The following is a 22,483-nucleotide window of genomic DNA, read 5'->3' as shown; positions in this document are numbered from 1 at the left end:
ATGGCAACACTATACTAGTGGAGAACTGGACACAGGTTGCCTAAATGGTGGCTTTAGATTAGACTTATTTTGCACTTAATTGACCGTTTAGTCCCTCCAGCTTATTTTCCGATATACAGTATTAAACAGCAGAGTCATATCCTTTTACAGTAGGACCACTTATTTCTCTATCGGGTACACCCTGTCCTTCACAAATTGAAAAGGTATCATGCAGAATATCAGTGTGTACATAAAATAAATCAAAATATAAATTTGTGCTAGTTTTTCTCACAAATGCAAAAGGATGAATATAACCACTCCAAACGAAGTGGCACAATCTCAACTGGGTTCCACAGTCACACACAGATTCAATGGCTCTCGAACTATGCCTGCTGCTGTTTTCTCTTGTCCATGAAGAACTGAGCAAAGAACACAAAATAAAGAAGAAATGTTAAATTAACCCCTCCCCCATCATCTGTCATAAGTAATGAATTGTTTGCCGTTTACATGAGTGCTCGTGGCCCTCACCTTTCGCAAACTGGCGAACGCAGGTCCAAATGCTGTGTGCGTTCTGACTTGAGCTCGGATCCAGTCAGGGAGTTTGGAGAGAGTCGCAGGCCGAGAGTAACGCTTGTCACACAACACGATGGCGGCGTAGTCACCGCGGTGACGGATCGCTCTCCCTGTGGAAACCAGGAGGTGAAGTGTGTGTTAACCCATTTAGGACGGGAACGTTGCTTTAGCGTTTAATCACTTTAACCATTATTTTAAACTTAAGCTGTTGAAAAGTAGCAGATCTACAAGCTCTTCCACGCTAGCTATACGAGCATGTAGATCTGCTATTTTTGAAAAAGTGAGGCAAATCTTTGAATATATGCTTTCACAGCTGGGGGTCGGCACTCAGCAGCCAATTACATGTAATTTTTGGGGTCTTTACATGAAATAGTTTGAGAACCACTAACATAGAAACATAGGTTTTTCAGAAAACTTATGATTTAGAAGATATTTGTAAAATGGTAAATGGTGCATTTATATAGCGCCTTTATCCAAGGCGCTTTACAGAGATTGTGCATTACATTCACCCATTCACACACCGATGGCAGCGGAAACCATGCAAGGCACCAACTAGCACATCAGGAGCAATTAGGGGTTCAGTGTCTTGCTCAAGGACACTTCGACAGTAACTCTGGGGGAGCCCGGGTTCAAACTGGCAACCTTACGGTTACCATCCAGGCACTCTACCCCTGAGCCACCGCCGCCCCTATTTGTAGAATCTGATCTCGGGTCTTAATGCTTGTTAATACTTATATTACATTATTTATGGTTTATGACAGTGGTTCTCAACCTGTGGCACATGACTTTTTAATACGCAAAGAAATGACCATTACGGCATCAAACATTGGCCAAATTGTCAGTATAAGAAAGAGCCAAAGTACAAGCTCCGATCTTTGTGAAGAAAAGTATTGAGATTTGGAAAAAAGTGATTAAAACTAAGAAAATACCTTAAAAATATGACGTATTATATATTGTACGTTATTGCGATTATGTTCTAGCAGTTATCAGTTGTCTGCCTAGAGAAGGTGAGCCTCTGGTTATTGACTAGTAATTCATTACACCATTATTATTATTATTAGTTACCTATGGATTGATTGACTGCCTTCATGCAAAGGTTTTCTATTAGGGATTGGCCGGGGCTCCTCCCACCAGTGTGAGGCTGAAATACAAGAACACAAAGTCAGCGACGTCTAAATATGGAATCAGCAGTGGTTCCAAACAGTGAGAATGAGCTTGAAAGAAGGCAGTCAGGTTTACCAGGTGCTTGTCCAGATAGGACATCTTCTCCTGTAATTCTGGAGACTTTATGTTGGGATACGGCATTCCCACCATCACTATACACCTGCCATCATGTGGGCACACACACAGAGGTTATTAGACGAGACTACTTGCCTTTGTGACACAGTAGCCTTGTCTGCAACACAAAAAGGAATAAATTACATACATAAAAACATGAAGACAAGAGCGATGATGTCCACTGTGGTGTTCAGCTTACCCATGGCCAGATTCTTAATTTAGACTCAAAATCGACTGATGATGAACAAAGTACTTCTGTAGTCTGACCTTATCGAAGTTTGTATACTCCCCGCATTCAAAACATGGCTAGTGTTTGAAGTGATAGTCCTGGTGATCTATTCTACTTATTATAGGTAGATGCACATAGAATCATGTACAAAATTGAGTTCAAACTACATGTTTGGAGGCTAAAATAAAATGGATTGACTTTATAATGTGTTCCAGTAGGGGTGTGGCGATTCATGATGAATGATTCTGCCAAAGTCAGAATCATTCCCTCAAGCGTAGTCAATTGATTTTTTCAAATTTGTATCCCACAATTTTGCAACCCATTTTTTCACCCAGTGTCAATTGATTCTGTTAAAAGCACATGGCAAACAAGATTAAGTTTTCTTATGTCTATAAATTCTTTGATGTTTTTTATTACTAGAGCGGTGCCCGTGGGGCCTCTACCTATTTGGAACGATGCAAGTTGGAAATGAATGCCCCACCCAGATGTGTCCCTTTTATGCCCATTTTTATGATCTTTTATGGTCCATATATGGACCCTGGGCAGAGCCCAGATAGAGGCCTTTTTGGGGCGGTTCTGGACAACCGTAGGCCTGACGACTCAATGCCGGGCACTGAACTCCCTGTGGTGGTGTGGAACGTGTGTGTCGAATTTGAAGTCGGTGGGGCGAACGGTTTTCGAGTTACGTGGATTACACATGTACAGAGACTTGGTGCATTTAGGTTCTCGAGTTACGTGGATTACACATGTACAGAGACTTGGTGCATTTATAGATAGATAAACATAGAAACAGGCTGAGAAGGATAAACAGAGTAACAAAAACAAAAAATACTAAAAACCAACAACGAACAATTATTTATCTTAGCGTGTCTACCCATGTACTGTGTGTACAACTTCCAACACTGATTTATAAGCTACATTGTACGGCGTGTTACACATACTGTACGATACCTGCCAAGGTCATCTGAGAAATTGATGCCTTCGCTCATCTTTCCTCCAACCACAGAAAACAGCAATGCTCCCGACAGTCCACTGCCATCCACAGCACACCTCTAACCAAACATGGGATGGAGGGTAAGCACGGTGAGGATATGATCACTTGTGCCCAGGTGGCAGATACTGTAGTAGTTATTATTAGATGATATTTATTTTCACCTGGATGCAGCGGGAGAACTCGCTCAGCACCTGTTCCACCTGATTGGCCTTCTTTGGCTCCTGAAATATCTGAACAGACAAGCAAACTGATCTCAATCCAGTCATACTGGCTACAGTTCATAGTGCCTGTTACAGTTAAGTCAGTAACAACCCTAAACGTTAACCACTTTAAACTCTATTTTACTTAACTAATGCTGTACCGAAACGCCCATTAGTTGCCCAGGGTCGGCTATGTACTTGGTTCACGCTTTCCCCAGCCTCTGCCCCAAATCTCGGAAAATAGCCGACCTGCCAGCTCACACGACGCATCTGTATTTTCAGCAATTGTTCCCCCCAGAATAGGGTTCAAGTGGTTACGTCTCAATTTGAGTCTAAGTTTGGTTTATTTAGTTATTCAGTTTGCATCCTGTCTTGTCCTACCTTCTTCTTGCTGGACAGGCGGGCGAGGACTCCACTGGTCTCCCAGTGTGCTGTAATCCTCCTGGAGTACTCGTACGAGGGGAAAAAGCACACCACACCGCCTGGAACCACGTTACACAAGTTGGAGAGGACACGTCCCGTCTCGTCCATCTGTCAAACAAACAGAGCATTTAGCAAGTCTGTTTTCAGTGGTGAGAAAAGTACTCAAACGTTTAACTTAGTAAAAGTACTAATACTGCAATTTAGAAATACAAGTAAAATTCCGGAATTCAAACTTGAGTACAAAAGTATTCGCATCAAAATGTACTTGAAGTACCAAAAGTAAAAGTATTCATTATACCGAATGTCTCATTTCAAGTTTTCAAATTTTAAATAATCTTTAAATAAATAAATAATCTACGAGTGAGTGAGTGAGTGAGTGAGTGAGTGAGTGAGTGAGTGAGTGAGTGCACCCACTTCGAATGTTATCAACTGATAATCACCAGTATGTTCTTATCAAGACCATGCAATGCAGCCAGTTATGGACAAGTGAAATTACTGCTGCTGAAGTGAAAATATCATGAAACTGAGTTACAGTACATGACCGGTTGGAATTACGTGGCCGGTTAAGACTGGTTAGATTTAGCCGTTACGATTAGTAATAGTCGGACAACAGACGAAGCCGCTAGTGAGTGTTACCATCCGTGGTGCATCTCTGTTCTGGTAGGTAAACTCCAGCTCCTGGCCAGATGGTCCACTACACAGCACCAGGGGTAGAATGTTCTCAGGAGGGATCACATGCCCTACAGACAGACAGACAGAGCAACAGATGAGTACAGCTTGCAAGGGGCTACAGATCAAGAAAAAGTCTGTGCCAAGCCTTTCAACATTTTTTGTTAATAAATAAATCATACAGAACTAATACATAATAACAATTGCCCAAATCTGCATTTTGAACACTCAATTAACATACAATGATATATATTTATTTTTTGGCAGCTCAGCTACCGCTCAATTTATTTCAGTGTTTTCCAGGTGGCCACTCACCGCAGGAAAACTCAGCGATGCGCTCCTCTCCCACTCCAGCTGAAAACAGCAGCTCCTGTTTGAAGTCTGACACCTGCGCAAGCATTGATTTATTTCTTATTTACAAACTGACACACCGTGAAAGAGCTGTTTATCTGCTGTAAGAGGAATCCAATTTACTCACAGGCTGCATGGTTCCTCCGGCGACGATGACCGCCCTGCACTCTTTGAGCACTTGGGCAAAATAGACAGCTGGATTCAACAGCAGGAACTTGATGCTGCTCTCTGACAACGTACCTAAGAAAGCGAAAACATAAACATAAGCCTGTATTGTGCCGTTTCAGATGTTTATACGGTAGTTTGGTTTTTATCTTCTTCATCTTATAAAGTGGAGAGGAGTACCTTGTGTGTGCACCGCCACTCTGCCATCAGTGTTGCTGTTGGTGAGAGCCATGAGGAAGCCCTCCACCTGCATCATAGGAGAGGCCGACACCACCTTCTCTGCCTCTAACGACACCTGCTGGTCTGCTGGAGGAACTGCACAAAAGAGGACTAGTCCGGAGCCAATCAGACACATGGTAAGACGGGTCTATCCCAGAACATTGGTGGGATTCATAATCACGCATCAAGGCAAAGGAGCAGTGTTCTTACATCAGGAAGAACAGTCTAGTTTTAGTCCTGCTACCAACTAAGGATGGAAATGTTGGGGTGACTGTCCAACACTTTAAATCAGTGGTTTTTCATTTCAAGGCCCATAATTTATTCAGCATTTGAGCCATGAACCACCATTTGATGAGATTTAACCTCTCAGACCCAAAATATGAATATTTTGTTGTCGTTGAGTACGCTTTTGTCCACAATTCCATGCTGTATTGATGTGGTAATAGGAGCGATAACAGGCAAATGATTTTTCTTTTTAAACAATTATTCTACATTCTCTAATTGTGTAGACATCTTGTAAATTAAATGATGCAGATGTTTAACAGCTTAAAATAATAACTTTGATTCTTTTTTTAAGCCTCTCTAAAAAGGCACAGGGCACAACTTGAGTGTAGTTGCGTGTCTGGAGAAGCAAGGTCACTAGGCTAGTGGGGACTCTTAATTGTATTTTTTTTGCTTATTATTATTTTTAGACGATAATATAATAATGTCAAAATCAACGAAGTACAAATTATAGTAGTGGTCTAATATCTGAATCCAAACATCTTCAAATATAAGTTCACCCAACAGTCAAAAGTCAAAACAATATGTTTTCATTTCATAATATGTAACTAAAGGGATAGTTCACCCCCAAATAAAATGACTTTTTCTGCTCGATTACCCCAATGACCCCATGATATATATATATTTTTTTTGTCGCATCCCTAAGCCTAATTTGATGACCAGTTCCCTATCTTCCCTATGGAGACACAAAGGAGACTATTTGTGTCTCTATAGGGAACCAGTGCTGGTCATCACATGCACAAACACGACAAAAACTAATTTGAATTCCAGTATCCATGAGACGAGTAATCGATAGAATTAGATAGTTTTGGGGTGAACCATCCCTTTAAGTCACATTTTTGTGCAGTTGTAAATAACACAATAGAAATGTCTGCATCACTAACTGAAATTATTGCTGATTGATTAATACATTGATTATTCAACTGTATATTATTATATCCTCCAAATGTCTTGGCCACGTGCAACATGCCATAGAAAGATAATAATTGCACAGACCTGTAGAGCTCTGGTTGCTCTGTAGAGTTTGGAGGTATCGGCCGAGACCCTCAGTGCGTCGGTTCTCTTTGGTGGAGCTGGGTGCAGGAGAAGGGGTGTGGGTGCTGTGCACGGTCACGCCCGTTCCTGCGTACTTTTCCACAAAACCAGACAACTGCAGAGACAAGAACGCATGAGTGATGCAACATTTCATCTTGAGGCATAATCACACACATTTTAGGCCTACAAGACATGTTACGTTGCCAAATGGAAACAAATGCAGAAACATTCTCCACTTAACTTTTTTGCTGATCATGCTCTTCTCAAAGTATCTCTGCAGCTTTAGTGGGAATAGAATAATCAATAGAGGAGACAAGACAAAATACATGTTTATGTGGTTGTCCTGTGACATGGAACTGCAGTTATAAATAGTCATTATTGTTGTTATGCTGGTTACCTTGAACATGTTGATATTGTCGATTTGGGCTTTGAAGAGGAAGTTGTTAATAGTAAGCATCACTGCTCCTGTAGGGAGAGGGAGAACACTTTCAACTGGACGTGTGTGTGTGTGTGTGTGTGTGTGTGTGTGTGTGTGTGTGTGTTTGTGTGTGTGTGCGTGCGTGCGTGCGTGCGTGCGTGCGTGCGTGTAATGCAGACCTGGTTGTGTTGTCTGGTACTGTGGATTCTGCCTCACCGTACCTGTATAATTACAGTAGTATGTGACCATAAATGTCACATGGTCAACAATTACAGTGACATATGGTGAACATATGAAACCATAAGCCATAGTAAAAAAGAAAACACAACAACTCAAGCTGTAACCCAAACACACTCACCTCCCAGTACATGGAGAAAGCCCTCAAGGATGAACACAATCTGTTTAATGTACATCAGGTTCTTGGCCTTCAATCTGCTCCTGATTGCACACACACACACACACACACACACCGCATTAACAGCCAGTGTAGGGTGATGTTTACTATGTGAATGCATCTGTTTTTCTGTCCCCACTCACTTGTAGTGTTCTTGATATTGAGTGAGCTGAGAATGGGCACGGCAAAGCTGCAGAAAAGACAATCGTTTAGCTTATAGTATCCTGATTTTACATCTTACACAAGGTGTGTGTGTTTGTTTGTGTGTGTGTGTGTGTGTGTGTGTGTGTGTGTGTGTGTGTGACGTGTGTGTGTGTGTGTGTGTGTGTGTGTGTGTGTGTGTGTGTGTGTTGTATACACACCTGTGCTCCTGTGAGTTCTGTGCTGTGTATACAAGAAAGAGTGTCACTGAGGTTGTGCGCTTCATCTATGATCAGCACCTGTTAAACAAGACCGTTATTATGGACCAATAAGACCAGAAGCATTCGACTCACAAGCACACAAAATAGTACACACCTTCGTCCACGTCTGTAAAATAATTAAAAATACATTCCAATATGTTCCTTAATAAGAAAGCAATGCAATTGTATTGATAAAGAAACATCTGAATGAACAGTGGACTGTAACTGTGACTTTGTTCAGTCATATACATTTGCTAATTAGACAGAAAACTCTTAGATTTGAATTGGGGGGAAATAACACTGAACCAAACAAATCATTTACGCACCTGTCCCTTGAGCTGAATCCCTGATGCCCGCCGTGTGCCTTCATGAAGCACCATCTGGTAGGGCAACACCACCAGCTACAACACACACACACACACACACACACACACATTTCAACAGCACTTGAAAAGGTGTGTAGTGTACACTGTAATATGTATTTTATGGAATAATTCAAGTTAGGTTTCTTGTCACAGTTATTAGAAGCTGTACTGTGTACATATGTACACAAAGTTTGTACAGCAATTCTGTTTTCAATACAATCCAGTGCCTGTGGTGTTACAGTACCTGGGCGGGGGGGATGGCGAGGCGTGAAGCATAGTAAGGACATGCGCGGTGTTGCGTGCCCAGAGTTAACAGGTGCTCTATGTCATGCACTGCACCCAGTACTTCATCCCTCAGGTGCTGAAGTGACGTGGCCCCGACGTAGGGACACACACACTTGGCAGGCCCACGCTTACGTTTCGCACCCTCCTCCTGATGTTGCTGCTTCTCTGTGGGATCGAAGAACATAGTCTGCTTGGATTCCGGCAAAACACTTGATAAGCTGCTTCGCGGCTGGGGAACTCACTTCAGTAACATTGGGTATCCGTTTGTGAGATGTTACGTTATTGTGCTCTTGCCAAATTTAAGACAGAGTAGCTCTGGTAGAGGTGTGGCATCTGTCAAAGTGAGCCACTTCAAAAAAGGGGACTCTGTGTACAACTTAACCTTGACCCATTGCACTTTTACTCTAGCTGTGTGGTACCCTGTTTAAGTGTGGGACTTTGATGCTTGAATGTCACAGTATATTTATTATTTAAGCCAATTTATCACACACAGCACTAAACCAAGCAGACAAAGTTCTCCATTTTATGGACTCTCACCATGTTTGTTCTTCTGCATCTCCATGCAGCGGTCATTAATGCGCTGAGTGCTGCCCAGGCGAAGCACTTCCTTGTTGATGCACAGATTCTACAAAAGAAAACACACAGACACAAGACATAAAGTGGTTAACTGTTGCAGCCATATTGGACTTCAGTCCATTTATGCTACTCAATCGATTATTTTATTTTAATATTTTCTTTTCTGAGACTGTAAAGGTAGAATCTGTATTTATGTCTGTGTGCAGTCACTATCACTAACATATACTTTACCTGCCGTGAGCCCAGTGTGACAAGACTTATGTCCTTGCTGAAGGGGCTCTTTTGAACCTCATGGACAAACTGTGCCAGTTGGGAGTGAGTGCGACTGCAGTAGTAGATCTGACAACATGAACACACACAGAGTTTTACATCTATGCATTATACACAACGCTCATTGCCTTTGGTCCTATAAGTAAGTGACAACTGACAAACCAATTCTCGCTTAGCCAGACGATCAGAATTTTCTCTATAAATTAAATTAATGGAATAAAACTGGGTGGAAACTAGTTGGGGGACAAAAACTGTTTCACAGAACCAATGACTTCAGGTTGTTTCTTCATATGGGATGGTATCAGGATTGGTTTTTAAATAAGTTGGTCTGGGTTTGTTATTTACCGCTGTCTTTCCTCCAGCATCCAAACCCATTCAATGAATTTAGATTTCCTCCCAGACATACTCAGAACGGAGAACTCTGATCGTCTGGCTACGCGAGACTAGTGACAGATGCGAGCTCACCTTTGTCACGTGTTCTTCAACCAGGTCTGCATCGTCATCATCTTCACCTGCATAAAATCTGTTGATGCAGGGAAAAATAAATGCTACAAAAATGTCCTAATCTAAAATAAATTATAATAAATGCCCTCATATAAAATATATATTCAGTTCTCATAGCCTGCCCCTTAATCAATTACAATCCTTGCTCTGCTGGTAGCATTACTGACACCTATTACTGGCCTCTCCTTACTTGCTCTTGGTTTTTGACTCATCGTCGCTCTCGTAATCTGCAATGATAAGCTCTTCCTCCTCTGGGTCTCCTGTCGCCTCCGCCGGACCCTGTTTGCTGAGCTGGAGCAACTTGAACGCCTCATCCTCTTCACAGCTCTACACACCGACGCAAACATGTGCTGATATGATGTGAATCAAATCATGACAATCGAGATGGGTAAGCTTTAAGTTATTTATTGGTTGAGCCGTGCAAAGCTGTACAATACAATTCTAAGATCTATCGCAAGTCAGCTATGGATTGACATCTTCAGAGATCTTCCCACTCGGACATGTTGACCATTCATAAAGTAGCTCACTATTCTTGCTTACCTTTAATGTCTGTAAACAAGATGTGACTTTCCTGTCTATTAGGGTTGCTGACCTTTAGCCACTGGGATGGCTGGACATATCATGTCTGTCTTCATGTTTCAATTTGTCTTAATAATGCTTTACTAACAAACTGCTTGGTCACTGACTATTCAATAGGCAGTGGACAACTCTCAGTTCTGTCTAGGAAATACAGTATGTTTCTGACTTCATATGAAATGTTCAGAGTATTAGCATAAACGCATAATGTATAATAACTGATAATTCTTATCAGTACAAACCCACGTCAGTTGCTTTAGTGTTGTAGGGCTTCATAAAGCAGCATTGTGCGGGACACCTCACCTTTCTTTTCCCTGCATACTTGAGTTGAACATTGTTCCGGATCAGTTGTAAGCGTTCCTCCCGCTTCTGCCTTTTAATTTCATCCTCCTAATGTGTCACACAAACACACACACACACACACACACACCCCGCGAGCGTGCGTCTCTCACACACACACACACACACACACACACACACACACACACACACACACACACACACACACACACACACACACACACACACACACACACACAGATTTATGCACAAAATGTCCAGGCTATAATACAGTGAAGTATAATTTGCAGGGATACAAATGGGTGTTACATCACATCTGAAACTCCCTGGTGCTAAACACTCACTCTACCTTTAGTTTGGACACCAAGTCCCGCTCTTCCTTCTTCTGCACAAAGTCTGTGATCCAGTCGGGCTCTGCCGAGGAGGTCTGAGAGGAAACTGTGGAAGAGGAATTTGTAGAAGTGGGGAGGGCTGTTTCTTCTCTCTGTAGCAGAGCGGCTGTCTCCCGTCTTCTCCTCTCTTCATAATCTCTTAGCCAGCTCAGTGCTCCACATATCAGACTCAGAGACTTGCCCTGGAATTACACGCAGGTTTGTAACTTTGTATCTGGACTCCATCTATCAAAAACATACCAAATTCCCCCACAGGCATTTATGATAATGTTATTACAGTTTATTACACATACACACCGTTCCAGTAGGACTCTCAAAGATGCCAACCTTGCCCTGTTCAAGTGTGCTATACAGGGCTTTCATAAAATCTTCCTGGATGGTATATGGTTGGTAGGGAAATGGAAACTGGGGGCTGTCATTACCATTCTCCATCCCAATGAACGGAGAAATGTACCTAGTGGAGATGAAACATCATTGGACTTTGGAGTGAGTAAATCTAACACTTTAGGAATGTATTTAACTTCAGGTCAGACTGCGGCACTGCGCAATCTTCATTTAGAATAGTAATGTTACGCTGATTCAACAATACATGATTATTATAAAAGAGCCTTCAAGTTGAGCTAGCCTATAATCTTTACCTAGCTAACGTCCGCACTATATAAAATGTCATCTCAATGCTAATGCTAAACCATTCAAAACCAACGGTATCCCATGATGTCAGCTGGTGATGACAGTTCCGATCAGCGGATCAGGTCACTGTTCAAGGCAAGCAATGCGTATGGCAATGAGTTAACAATACGATATGTATATACTCACCCAAATATTTTAAAAATGCACTTTCTTTGTGTAGTTTTGTTTAAATAATAAGCCGGTGACGATTGTTCAGTCAGTGTTCAACAAGCGCGCCAACACACATCAACAAACCCAGAAACTGTCCAATGAGAAGCCACACAACTCATGGAGCTGCATGTTTTATCACACCGACCGCACCGTGTATGTTACAGTGCAACTGTGCAGTGCATAGTTATACATTTGGTGTAGTGTGTAGTGTAGTGTATGATATCTGTGACCTCTTCTCCTCCTCCTGGCGTTTAAATATATGGCTATTTACGCTCAATTCAATCTGACATAGTAGTTAACATAAATCAAGTGGCGTGGTTTAATGGTTTCACTCATAGACTGTAAAGGTTTCACTGCATCACCTCGTTAGGTTAGCCTGGTTAATAAAACAGACTAATATCGCACGGATCCGCCGGCAGGCCATTTTTTTTTGCCAACGGCTGATTCGGTCTGGTTTATTAACCAGGCTATCACCTCGTAGCCCCTTTCGGAACCCAGAACCCTGTATACTTTGTTTTTGTACAATTACCAATGAAGATAATTACGAGGACACATTCGCAATTTCGCATGTGCCTGCCATATGGAAGTAATACTGCCGGGTGTTGTATCATTTTTGGTACCGGCCGGGGTACGCGTCGTTTGAGCGCCGCCCGCCCGGGGCATGTGAGTCGGCATAAGCACCGCCGCCACGCTCCTCTCCTCCTCGTGGATCCTCCCCCCATGTCTGGAAAGTTCTGTGCCCTTCCTTCCTTCAAGCAGCAGCAGGCTGGCTAGCAGCAGGCGGATGGATTTAGAAGTCCCTTAATCAGCAAGCAGACTAGAGCAACGTGGATCTCTTGTCAGCTTTAGCTAGAAGACATTAGAAGGCTGTGACTGACTGGAGCATGTGCTGATCAGTGATTTATAAACGACGCTAGCGGAAGCAACAAAAAGTGTGTGTGCGTTCATCCACTAGTAACAGTGGAGTAAACTAACTGTTGATACTAAACAGCTAACGCCAGTTAGCCACTATAGCTGAGGGCTGCTTGTGCATTAGTAGTGGACTAGTGGTTGGCAACCGGTAACGTTTAACAAGCGTTTAGTTTAATTTATATTTGTGGCACAGTCAGTCTCACAGATCGAAGCCCGCGAGAGAGGAACGGGGTTTTTGTTCCACCACAATCCGAACGGCAATGACTGCAGAGGAACAGACAAGTGAAGGACAACACAGCATCCCCATGGAGGGAGAGGATATCACGCCGAAGAAAGATGGGGGTGTTTTGAAGGTAAATGCACTTGGCATTGTCCTTTAATCGCTACCCAGCGGAATGCTTTTCATGTTGGCTGGCTGTTTGTCACTGGCCTATTATAATTTCTGGCTAAGCTAACGCTAGCACCGGGGTGCTAAACAAGCTCGTAAAGCTGTACACATGCACCCCAGCTAGGTTAGCGCTAGTCGCTAGCATACTTCTAACATGAAAACACGTGTTCATTCATAGTTTCGCCACGCTATTTCATTAGAAAATATCCCGGTTGAAGTTATACTTGTTCAGTTTGCAATTTGACATTGGATATCTGCCCAGGACATGTATCGAATGCCTATCTGATCACTATCAGTTACCCATCTTCCTCATAATTCTAGAAGGCTGAGGAATCAGTCGTGCAACGCACGCACACACTACCCCGTCTTGATCTCTTGAACACGCCATGGAGTGAAACAATAACCATATTAATTAATCTGGAGAATGAATATTAATGCTAGTTGTTATATTGAGTGAATTAAGCGTGTATTACTGTAGAAAAGTGTCATCATTGTTTGTTTACTCTCTTCCTCTTTCTGTCTTTCTCCAGCTGGTGAAAAGGGAAGGAACAGGCACAGAGCTGCCTATGACAGGTGACAAAGTGTTTGTACACTATGTGGGCACACTTCTCGACGGAACTCCATTCGACTCGAGCAGGGACAGGGGGGAGAAGTTCTCTTTTGAGTTGGGCAAAGGTTAGTTCATGCCGTTGACCCAAACACCAACACCTCTCTATTCTATCGCCTAATTGTATGCATTGTGCATTCACGCCCACCACCTATATATTCTTCTTTGTGTTTGCACTGCAGGCCAAGTAATAAAAGCATGGGATATTGGTGTAGCCACGATGAAAGTGGGAGAGCTGAGTCAACTTATTTGTAAGCCAGAGTATGCTTATGGATCTGCAGGCAGTCCGCCCAAGATACCTCCCAACGCCACACTCGTGTTCCAGGTAAGACCGATCGGTTTACGATATGCTACATTACAGCTTCTTGTTTGTATACATTGTGCTTTACCACGGTGGTGGAGTCGGTAGCGATGTCGCCTCACAGCTAGAAGGTCCTGGGTTCGATTCCCACTGGGGGTGCCTGGGGTGTGTTCAACTCCGTGTCATCAGTGCCCATACCCTGGATGGGGTTGGCAAAAGGGCCTTTCTGTGTGGAGTTTGCATGTCCTCCCCATGTTCCCTAGGGTAGGTACCCTCACAAAATACGTTGTTGCTGTCCGGAGAAAACCTCATAACTCCATTTTTGAGGTTTTTTGATTCCCATAAGTCAGTGCTATTGAACACCCTTTATGTCTGTGTGTTTTATTGAGCGCTTGGACTCCTCATGCATTGAAGAAAGCATGAGGTCAGACCGTTGCTCTCCCCAGGTTGGCAGAGGGAGTGTAGCGCCCAGGATTACATTTGAAACTGGGTGAAAAAAACTGGTTGCAAAAATTTATTAAAAAAAAAACATGAACCCTGGCCTCTATTTTATCATTATAGGTATAAAAAAATAAGAAGAAAATAGCAGACATACAACCTCACAACGTGTCTCATGACTCTCATCACAACACGTTATGAGCTTGTAGAGGTGCTATTTTCATTGTACGACCGTGTCAGGCTTAAGTGGTTGGTGCACTGCATGCGTTAATTTTTTCCTCATGCTGATACATATTACAGGTAGAGCTGTTTGAGTTCCATGGGGAAGATATTACCGAGGAAGAGAATGGTGGAATCATTCGTCGTATTGTCACCAAAGGAGAGGGCTACAACAAGCCCAATGAAGGAGCTTCTGTTGAAGGTAGCCATCCACACAACTAGAGCTGCACCCAACCAATATTGTGTTCATTATTTAATTGAATAATCAAGAAGTGTGTGTGTGTGTGTGTGTGTGTGTGTGTGTGTGTGTGTGTGTATATATAAAAAGGCTGGTAAAATTATCACGTTAACGGCGTTAATTAATTGTGTTAAAATATTTTAACGCATACACGGTCTTGACCCGCAGTGTTGTCCCTGAACTTGTGTGAACATCAGTCTCTTGACAGTTCACACTTCATACAACAGTGTCCCAGATTTCCATAGTCTTCTAGGCTAAAACACACCCTAAACAGGCCTTAATATAAGGCGGATAAAATGCCAATCTGTCCCAACTCCTGACAGCAAATTAAACGCAATCACATTCTGATGCGCGCAGCTCAGTCACAACTCTATGATGATGTGCAATGCTGCTCACGCTGATCCAAGACGCAGAAGTAGAACATGTCATGTCCAGACCCAAAAACACAGAGGTTAACTTGATGTTTGATTAAACACAACGTGCCACACTGTCACCGAAAACTAGCTTCCCATAGCTTATTATTTTTGCATCGAGTAGTGCTGTGTAACGTCGCCTCGGCCAACAAAACACAGCTCTCAAGTGGTTGAAGTGAAGTCTGACTTGTGCTTCATTGTACGATGTGTTGCATGCTGAGAATGGCTGATCTGCAAGTTCACAACCCGTCGCATCCGGAACGTGTTGTGAGCTTGTAATTTAGATCGGCTATTTGCAGGTACGTGGAAATATGCAGGATGTGAGACGTATAGAAACTTTTGCCGTATACTGTATATATATATATATAGATAATAATTATTCTATATATTTCTAAAGGTCCCTTCAGACTGCTGTGTTTTTCAGATGTATTTTTATTTTATTTTTCCTGAGTGTTATTTTACAACAGTGTTGTGCAAAAAGAGTGAAGTTGGCACAAGGCAGCTCATGTGTTGGTGATGTGACACGTGAGGATATATGGCTGTTTCTTTTTTAAGACATTTTGCAATAGTAGGCTGCAGCCAGAGGCTGTGGCTATTTAGGGGTGCTTGGCATGGAACAGTTTGGGAACCCCTGGCATGGCTGTCATTGAAACAGATTATTATTCATGTAAGACTAGACATAAATGTAAAGCAGCTTTACTTATTTTCAGACATGGAGACATGACTACAATCATATTTGAAATCAGGTCCTCGTGACTCACAAGGAGCTTATAGTTGTCTGTGCATTAACTGGCTGAGTCACCAGGCATCCCCATTACAATCATATTGGATGATTCAGATAATTCAATGTACGCACTATCTCCCAACACTAGGAGACTTTTATCACCTATTTACAGCTGTTGAAGTAGCATATATCTTTCTTGGCCGTGTGTGAGTATAAAGCTACATCCGTCCTAACTATTACTTGAAGTATAATTTGAACACTATATATTTTACTGTGTAGTTTATGAATTGAACACATCGTGTGATTTCCGTGAAATTGTGCACCCACATTCCCACTAGGCCGAGGACGAAATGCCACATGAACAATTTCAACTCAGCCTCAAGGTGGCGCTATAACTGGCCGAAAAGTGTTTTTACCTCTAACTGCACGGATCTGTGGATAACTTTGTATGCCAACTCCCTAGAGGCCAAGGAAAAACCTTTGCCTGGAATTTTTCACATCTGCTCTTTATAGCGCCACCAGGAGGCCGACATATGTAAAACACATTTTCTATTATTACTCCTTCAGATTTTATCCAAATTTCACGCAAATCGGTACACATGATCTCCATAGTCATGTGATCAAGACAGGTTTGTTTGATTTCTCATATTCCATCCTGATTGGCCACGATTGGCTCCTGCAGTTTTCAGGAGTAGCCCGCTTTGTACAAATCGCCACAACTCCTCAACGCAGCGTCCGATTGCGATGAAACTGTGCACGCATATTCCTACTAGGCTGAGGAAGAAATGCCACTTGACAGTTTTCAACAGCCTGATGGTGGCGTAACAACAAGCCAAGTCGCGTCATGCACTCGTTTGTGTTGCCCTGCTACCCAACCACCAGATGAAGGCAAGCTGCAATGTCCTACATTCCTAACCTCCTGGTGGAGACCTGTGCCCAGAAGGGCACTTTTTCTAGTTTGTTATCTTGTCCTTTGGTCAAACTGCTAGACAAATACACAGACAAAAGCGTACATGTTTTTGGTTCAGAAACGTGTCACTCTTTTCAACCATACATGTTCAGAATTTATTCTGTTTCAGTCCCTAACTTCCATTGCTTTTCAAATTTTCCTTTTGTAGTGGTTGTTCAGGGGACTTACGAGGGCCGGGTGTTTGACGAGAGAGAGATGAAGTTTGACATTGGAGACGGAGAGGGCCTGGGTTTGCCAACCGGAGTTGAGAAAGCCATCATGGCCATGGAACAGGGAGAGGAGTCCCTATTCACTATTAAGCCCAAGTATGCTCAGTGTATTATGCTAATTACTAGAATTAACCATTTTCTCCTAACTTTGGGTGCCTGATGGCCCCAAGATATATATGTTTTCACAATGTTGTTGTTATAGTACTGATATAGATAGCATTGACAACTCCCAATGATTTGTTCCCATAGAGAGAGAAAATGAATATTTAATTATATGATACTGTCAGTAGAAGGAAACCACCTAACTCCACGTTTGAGGTTTTTGATATTTATTTTTTTGTTGCGTAAATCAGTGCTATTGAACACCCTTTACATCTGTGTGTTTTGAAAATATTGAACCAGTGAAAAGTAGTAAAAAGTGCTTTGGGCAAAACCTCTTAACTCCATTGGACCCTCAAACTGTCTGCCATCTCTCCTGCTCTTGTGGAAGTATGGTAATTGACAATATATAAAGTCACAACACCAACTTTTATTGCTTTGTTTTCAAAATAAGTTTTCTTAATTTCCTGAAAAATGTGTTATTTTTCATTTCGTGAAAATTTAACATTTTAGAGTAAGTGGTATCCCGTCGGGAAGAGAACACTTACTCCAAAATGTTAATAAATACCCTTTGTTTAGCGGTTTTCATTTTTTCACAGAATCAAAGGTTTTATGTTCATGACTCACCAGGATCCTGGATGTCTTGATACTAGGCTTAAAATGATTGATATTAATATTTTAGTAAATCTCTATGGGAAGAATGAATGGCTGATTTTTCAGTGGGTCCAGAGAACCACGCCCACTGCTATGCTCTATATAACATGTTATCATTATTTTATTGGGATTTAATTTAGCTTTTAAGGGAAACGCTATTAATAAATGTTGTTATAATTAACATTAATGTGAATATCCCTTTAATACTTAAAGGGATATTGCACTTAAAAATGTTTCGTCTACTCTGGCTTTTGAGAACATTTTTATGTTTATTTTTATTATCATTTATTCAATTATTTTCTTGTTCACAGGTATGGCTTTGGAAAAGCAGGACATGCAGGGTACAAAATTCCTGGTGAAGCTATGTTGGAGTACAGGATCCAGCTGACTAAATTTGAGAAGGTGCTTTACAATTACATCTCAGCTTCAGTCAACTGATGAACACAAACTGTTCAGACTAAATAATTTTCTGTCCTTTAGTCCAAGGAAGCATGGGAGATGAACACGCTAGAGAAACTGGAACAGAGTGCCATCGTCAAAGAGAAGGGAACACAATACTTTAAGGTATGTGGTTGTGTGTTTAAAAGATGCAGACCGTAATAAATACTGAGCAATTTCAAGACCACGTGTATTTTGTGTCTTTAGGATGGGAAGTACAAGCAGGCATCAGTGGCATACAAGAGGATTGTGTCATGGCTGGAACACGAGTCTGCTTTGTTGCCAGCCGACGAGCCGATAGCCAAAGCACTGCGACTGGCCGCGCATCTGAACCTGGCCATGTGCTACCTCAAAATGCTGGAGCCAAGTCAAGCCCTGGAGAACTGCGACAAGGTAACGCCTGAGAGCTAAATCCAGGGAAATATTGTAAAGGTTTAAAGATATCGGACCATGTATTTATAATTGAGGTTAGAAGCCCTCTTACACCGATACAATTCAGAACATGTTTATTTTTTTCAAATTGTGTTTTAAGTACCAATCTGTGAGGTAGGTATGTTAATACAATATAACTAGGTTGAAAATGTTGGTACATTTGAAGCTATCATATTTCAGCTATTGTTGAAATTGCGTCTGTCGAGGGAGGGAGACAATTAATGCTTATGTTTGATAAGCTATACACAGATGGTTCATCAATGCGTTCAATGTCATAATAATAATATATACGATTTTATATAGCGCTTTACTATCGATAAAGGCAGCAGAAGCCCCAAAAAATATTTTTGAAAGAAGTGTGTACCCAAAGCTTTGTACCCAACTGTAGGCTCTGGATCTGGATGAATCCAACGAGAAGGCTCTATTCCGAAGGGGAGAGTCACGGTTTGCCATGAAAGAGTTTGAACGAGCAAGAGGTGACTTCCAGCGAGTCGTCCAGCTGTATCCGGCCAACAAAGCAGCCAAGAGTCAGGTGAAACACACGAGCCTTTAAATACGATGCAGGGTCAATTGATCTAGGACAGTGGTTTTCAATCCTTTTCATATGAAGGCCCATTATTTATTGTGCATTTGAGCCACGGACCACCATTTGATGACATTTAGCCTCTCAGACCCAAGACATAAAATATTTTGTTGTCGGTTAAAATATCAATTCTTCTACAATCGCTGTGTAGACTTCTTGGAAATCAAGTAATGCAGATTTTAAACAATGTTTAACTCTTGAGTGTAAAATGAAACCAAATGGATCCATACGGGTACATTTGGTTTCATTTTACGCTCTCAAGAGTTAAAGATCTATAAGGGTCCATTTGTTTACAAACTCCATAATTTAGCTGGCTCAAGGACCACTGGTTGAAAACCACTGATCTTATCTAGGAATGTAGAGTGAATACTGAATTAAAAAAATGAATCTGAATGTCATGCTATAACGTGTAGTTGGATGAACAGAAAAACTCATGACATGTCATATATTCCCTATCCCGTCAGGTTGCTATTTGTCAGAAACAGATCAAGGAGCAGCATGAGAAGGATAAGCGCCTCTATGCCAACATGTTCCAGAAGTTTGCTGAGGCAGATTCCAAGGTGAGACTTGACTGTCCTTTTTAGTTCTCTACAGCAACCATAAGGGGGCAGGATAACCATCATATTGGCAAGGCAGACAAAAGGAACTGCAAGGTGACAACTGCCCAAGAGGAAAATTAGCAAGTGAGAGAACTTTGCTTTACTTCCCGTATCTGCGTGAGGTGGTTGGTAACATTATTAGGAGACGGGAAGAATGTTGGAGTCTATTCATTTCCAATGGGAGAATGAACATGATTACGTGAACACAGCTTCTGAACCATGGTCACTGAACTAACCCAATCATCACAAGGCACACAATATTTACAAGATATTCATAGTAAAATGGCTTCTTTTAGCGAGACAAATCAGGAGAAAATATACTTTGTTAATGACATTTCTTTATCCCAGCAAAGAACTCGCGAGATTTGAGATGAGTCCGGAAGCCTCTCGCTGTCCATCTGCAATTTGACGGACAACACATAGGGGGCTCTGACCCCATATTTAAGATGACAATATGTGAATTTGTGAAATAAAATGTGTGTCCCAATGCTTAATAATATAATTGTCCTTGATGGGGACTGATTTTGACATTTGCCATAATGCTCTCAATGCTCATCCACATGACGTCAGTGTTGTCAGCCTGGGAGAGGGGTGGGGGTGGGGAGGTCGGGGAGAAGCAAACCACGCCTACTATATTTAAGAGACCATTTGTAGGCTTTGTGTACCATTTCGCCTATAATGGCTCCAAAGAAGTGGGCCCATCTTCATGAATAGACCATCTTTGCAACTGCTAATGTGTGACTTCCCCTTCTCTTTTGATGGACAGAAACAGGATGGCAAGGATGAGGTGAAAGACGACAGTGGCAGCATGGACCTTGAGAACGGTGGAGCACGGGAGTAGATGTTTCAGATGCTGATCTGACTGTGTTACAGTCTGTATTTACTTCAGACTTTATAACTTCGGCCATTTTGTGTTTTTAAGGTGTGATTGTCTGTGTGAGAATGAGTGTACCAATGAGAACACTGACGTCGCTGGCTTTCTCTTGCTGTTTCCATACTAAGGCGTCTAGGTGCAGCAATTTTCCGCTCAGAGCAGGCATCTCTTCCTGGTTTTTAGACAGCTGGTGGATGGAAATTAAGCTCCACCCATGCGGCTGAATGCCGCGATGGCCAGATTCCCGGAAACGCTTGCCTCTGCGGTGGAACTTCATTTCCATCCACCAGCTGTCTAAAAACCAGCTAGAGCCTGCTCTGAGTGGAAAATTGCCACGCCTAGATGCCCAAGTGTGGAAACGGCTTATGTCTCTCTGCTTTCGCCATAGCAGCTGGCTGGCTGGGCGGGACCTCTCTAACTGGTGGCTACCCTAAAGGGGAGGGGGTCGTGGCACAAGTGTGTTAGCCAACCCTAACCCTGTGTATCCATCCAATCCACAGCTTGGAGCTGTGCATGTGTTTTCACTGCTTGTCTGTAAGATGTGTAAAAAAAGAAAAAGAAAAAAAAATCGACCCTCATCCCTCACCCGTCAAGGGCTAGATTCACCTTGCACTCCCCCTGCCCCCCCTTGTCTGTGTTCTCTCTCCTCCACAGTCACTGTTTTGTTGACAGGCTGATAACCTGTTCAGCACAAATTAAGATGGCTTAGGCTGATAACCTGTTCAGCACCAATTAAGATGGCTTTACGTGCGTTATGTGTTGAGTTTTGAATGATAGGGTGCCTGTCTTAAATGTATGTAAGTAGCAGCACTGCAGACATGAGATGTTGGCCTGGTAAACCCCTCAGAGTTCAAGCTTCTTTCTTTGACCTAAGTGGAGTTGCACCACTATAGCATCCAGGATAACAAGACTGTTCCTCTTCACTTTATAATTACCCTGTTTTTTGTTTTGTTAGTTTCTTTTTCATATTTTTTGTGCTTGTAATTTCTGTATTAATTGTTAATGTCATGAATACAACAATTAATTTCTTAACTGGAAAATGTGTGAGAAAGCAAGTAAGATAGTAGCTTCTCCTGGGCATACTAAAAAATAACTAAAGTAAATGGTTCACTTTTAGTCTTTGCTGTAAAGAATATATAATATTTAAATAATTATGTGCGCACAAAGAATATCGGACCCACCACTCTAAGCTCTAAACTAGAAGGAAATAAGAGCTCTGATTAATTTGGAGTCGCCAAGACAACTGGAAGGCAGGTTCACCTGTCTTAACTTAAATTTGAATTACACAATTTACATAATTGAGCATTTTTGGAGCTTTTTAGCAGAGGTTCAGGAGCAGGACCACACCTCCAATCAAGTCACTTCCAGTCACCTGTAAATGCTCACCTAACCCTCTTTGATATCACATTCATTCTTTTTTTTTTTTTCCAATACATCTGTTGACCACATTCTGATTGAAGGTGTGGTCCTTGCTAGTGAATTTGTAGTTTAAACTTGATCATGTTGGCTTTAGCAACTTAGAGGAAGTATTTGGGGACTAATTTGGAACAGGCCAGGCAAAGTGGGGTGGATTTGTAGTGTATACTAGTTCTTTGTTGGAATGGTCAATCCTTGCCTTGACTGAAGGATCCAAAATATAACTAATAAAATGCATCAATTTGACTTGA

At 42.0% G+C, this 22,483-nt stretch overlaps 2 protein-coding genes across 3 annotated transcripts; one reads left to right on the top strand and one right to left on the bottom strand.

Annotated features, from left to right (window-relative positions):
- Positions 1 to 11,310, bottom strand: ddx11 (DEAD/H (Asp-Glu-Ala-Asp/His) box helicase 11; the record flags this gene model as incomplete). The annotated part of the gene is made up of 27 exons (XM_083762704.1): positions 1 to 398; positions 508 to 662; positions 1,618 to 1,693; positions 1,792 to 1,876; positions 3,011 to 3,111; positions 3,215 to 3,283; positions 3,635 to 3,784; positions 4,313 to 4,416; positions 4,661 to 4,733; positions 4,824 to 4,936; positions 5,042 to 5,176; positions 6,359 to 6,512; positions 6,639 to 6,677; positions 6,795 to 6,862; positions 6,995 to 7,036; positions 7,174 to 7,253; positions 7,353 to 7,399; positions 7,572 to 7,649; positions 7,937 to 8,011; positions 8,220 to 8,425; positions 8,798 to 8,885; positions 9,068 to 9,175; positions 9,572 to 9,629; positions 9,801 to 9,937; positions 10,490 to 10,576; positions 10,836 to 11,060; positions 11,176 to 11,310. The coding sequence occupies 27 exons, from the start codon at positions 11,308 to 11,310 to the stop codon at positions 363 to 365; spliced, it is 2,724 nt and encodes a 907-aa protein (XP_083618830.1). The 3' UTR covers positions 1 to 362.
- Positions 11,311 to 12,465: 1,155 nt separating this feature from the next.
- Positions 12,466 to 22,483, top strand: fkbp4 (FKBP prolyl isomerase 4). Of its 2 annotated transcripts, none has more exons than XM_083763357.1 (11): positions 12,466 to 12,983; positions 13,549 to 13,693; positions 13,808 to 13,950; positions 14,665 to 14,785; positions 17,077 to 17,233; positions 18,202 to 18,292; positions 18,371 to 18,454; positions 18,536 to 18,721; positions 19,149 to 19,292; positions 19,808 to 19,903; positions 20,709 to 22,483. In XM_083763357.1, the coding sequence occupies exons 1-11, from the start codon at positions 12,891 to 12,893 to the stop codon at positions 20,781 to 20,783; spliced, it is 1,335 nt and encodes a 444-aa protein (XP_083619483.1). In that variant the 5' UTR covers positions 12,466 to 12,890; the 3' UTR covers positions 20,784 to 22,483. The 2 variants fall into 2 exon arrangements, with proteins under 2 accessions (XP_083619483.1, XP_083619484.1); XM_083763358.1 differs by lacking the exon at positions 20,709 to 22,483 and adding an exon at positions 20,291 to 20,355.

Source organism: Protomyctophum parallelum (assembly GCF_964188405.1).
Source record: "Protomyctophum parallelum genome assembly, chromosome: 4".
In the NCBI taxonomy this organism is placed as follows: Eukaryota; Metazoa; Chordata; class Actinopteri; order Myctophiformes; family Myctophidae; genus Protomyctophum; species Protomyctophum parallelum.
Note: the sequence above shows the minus strand (reverse complement) of the source record. Positions and strands in the feature narration are given on the sequence as shown.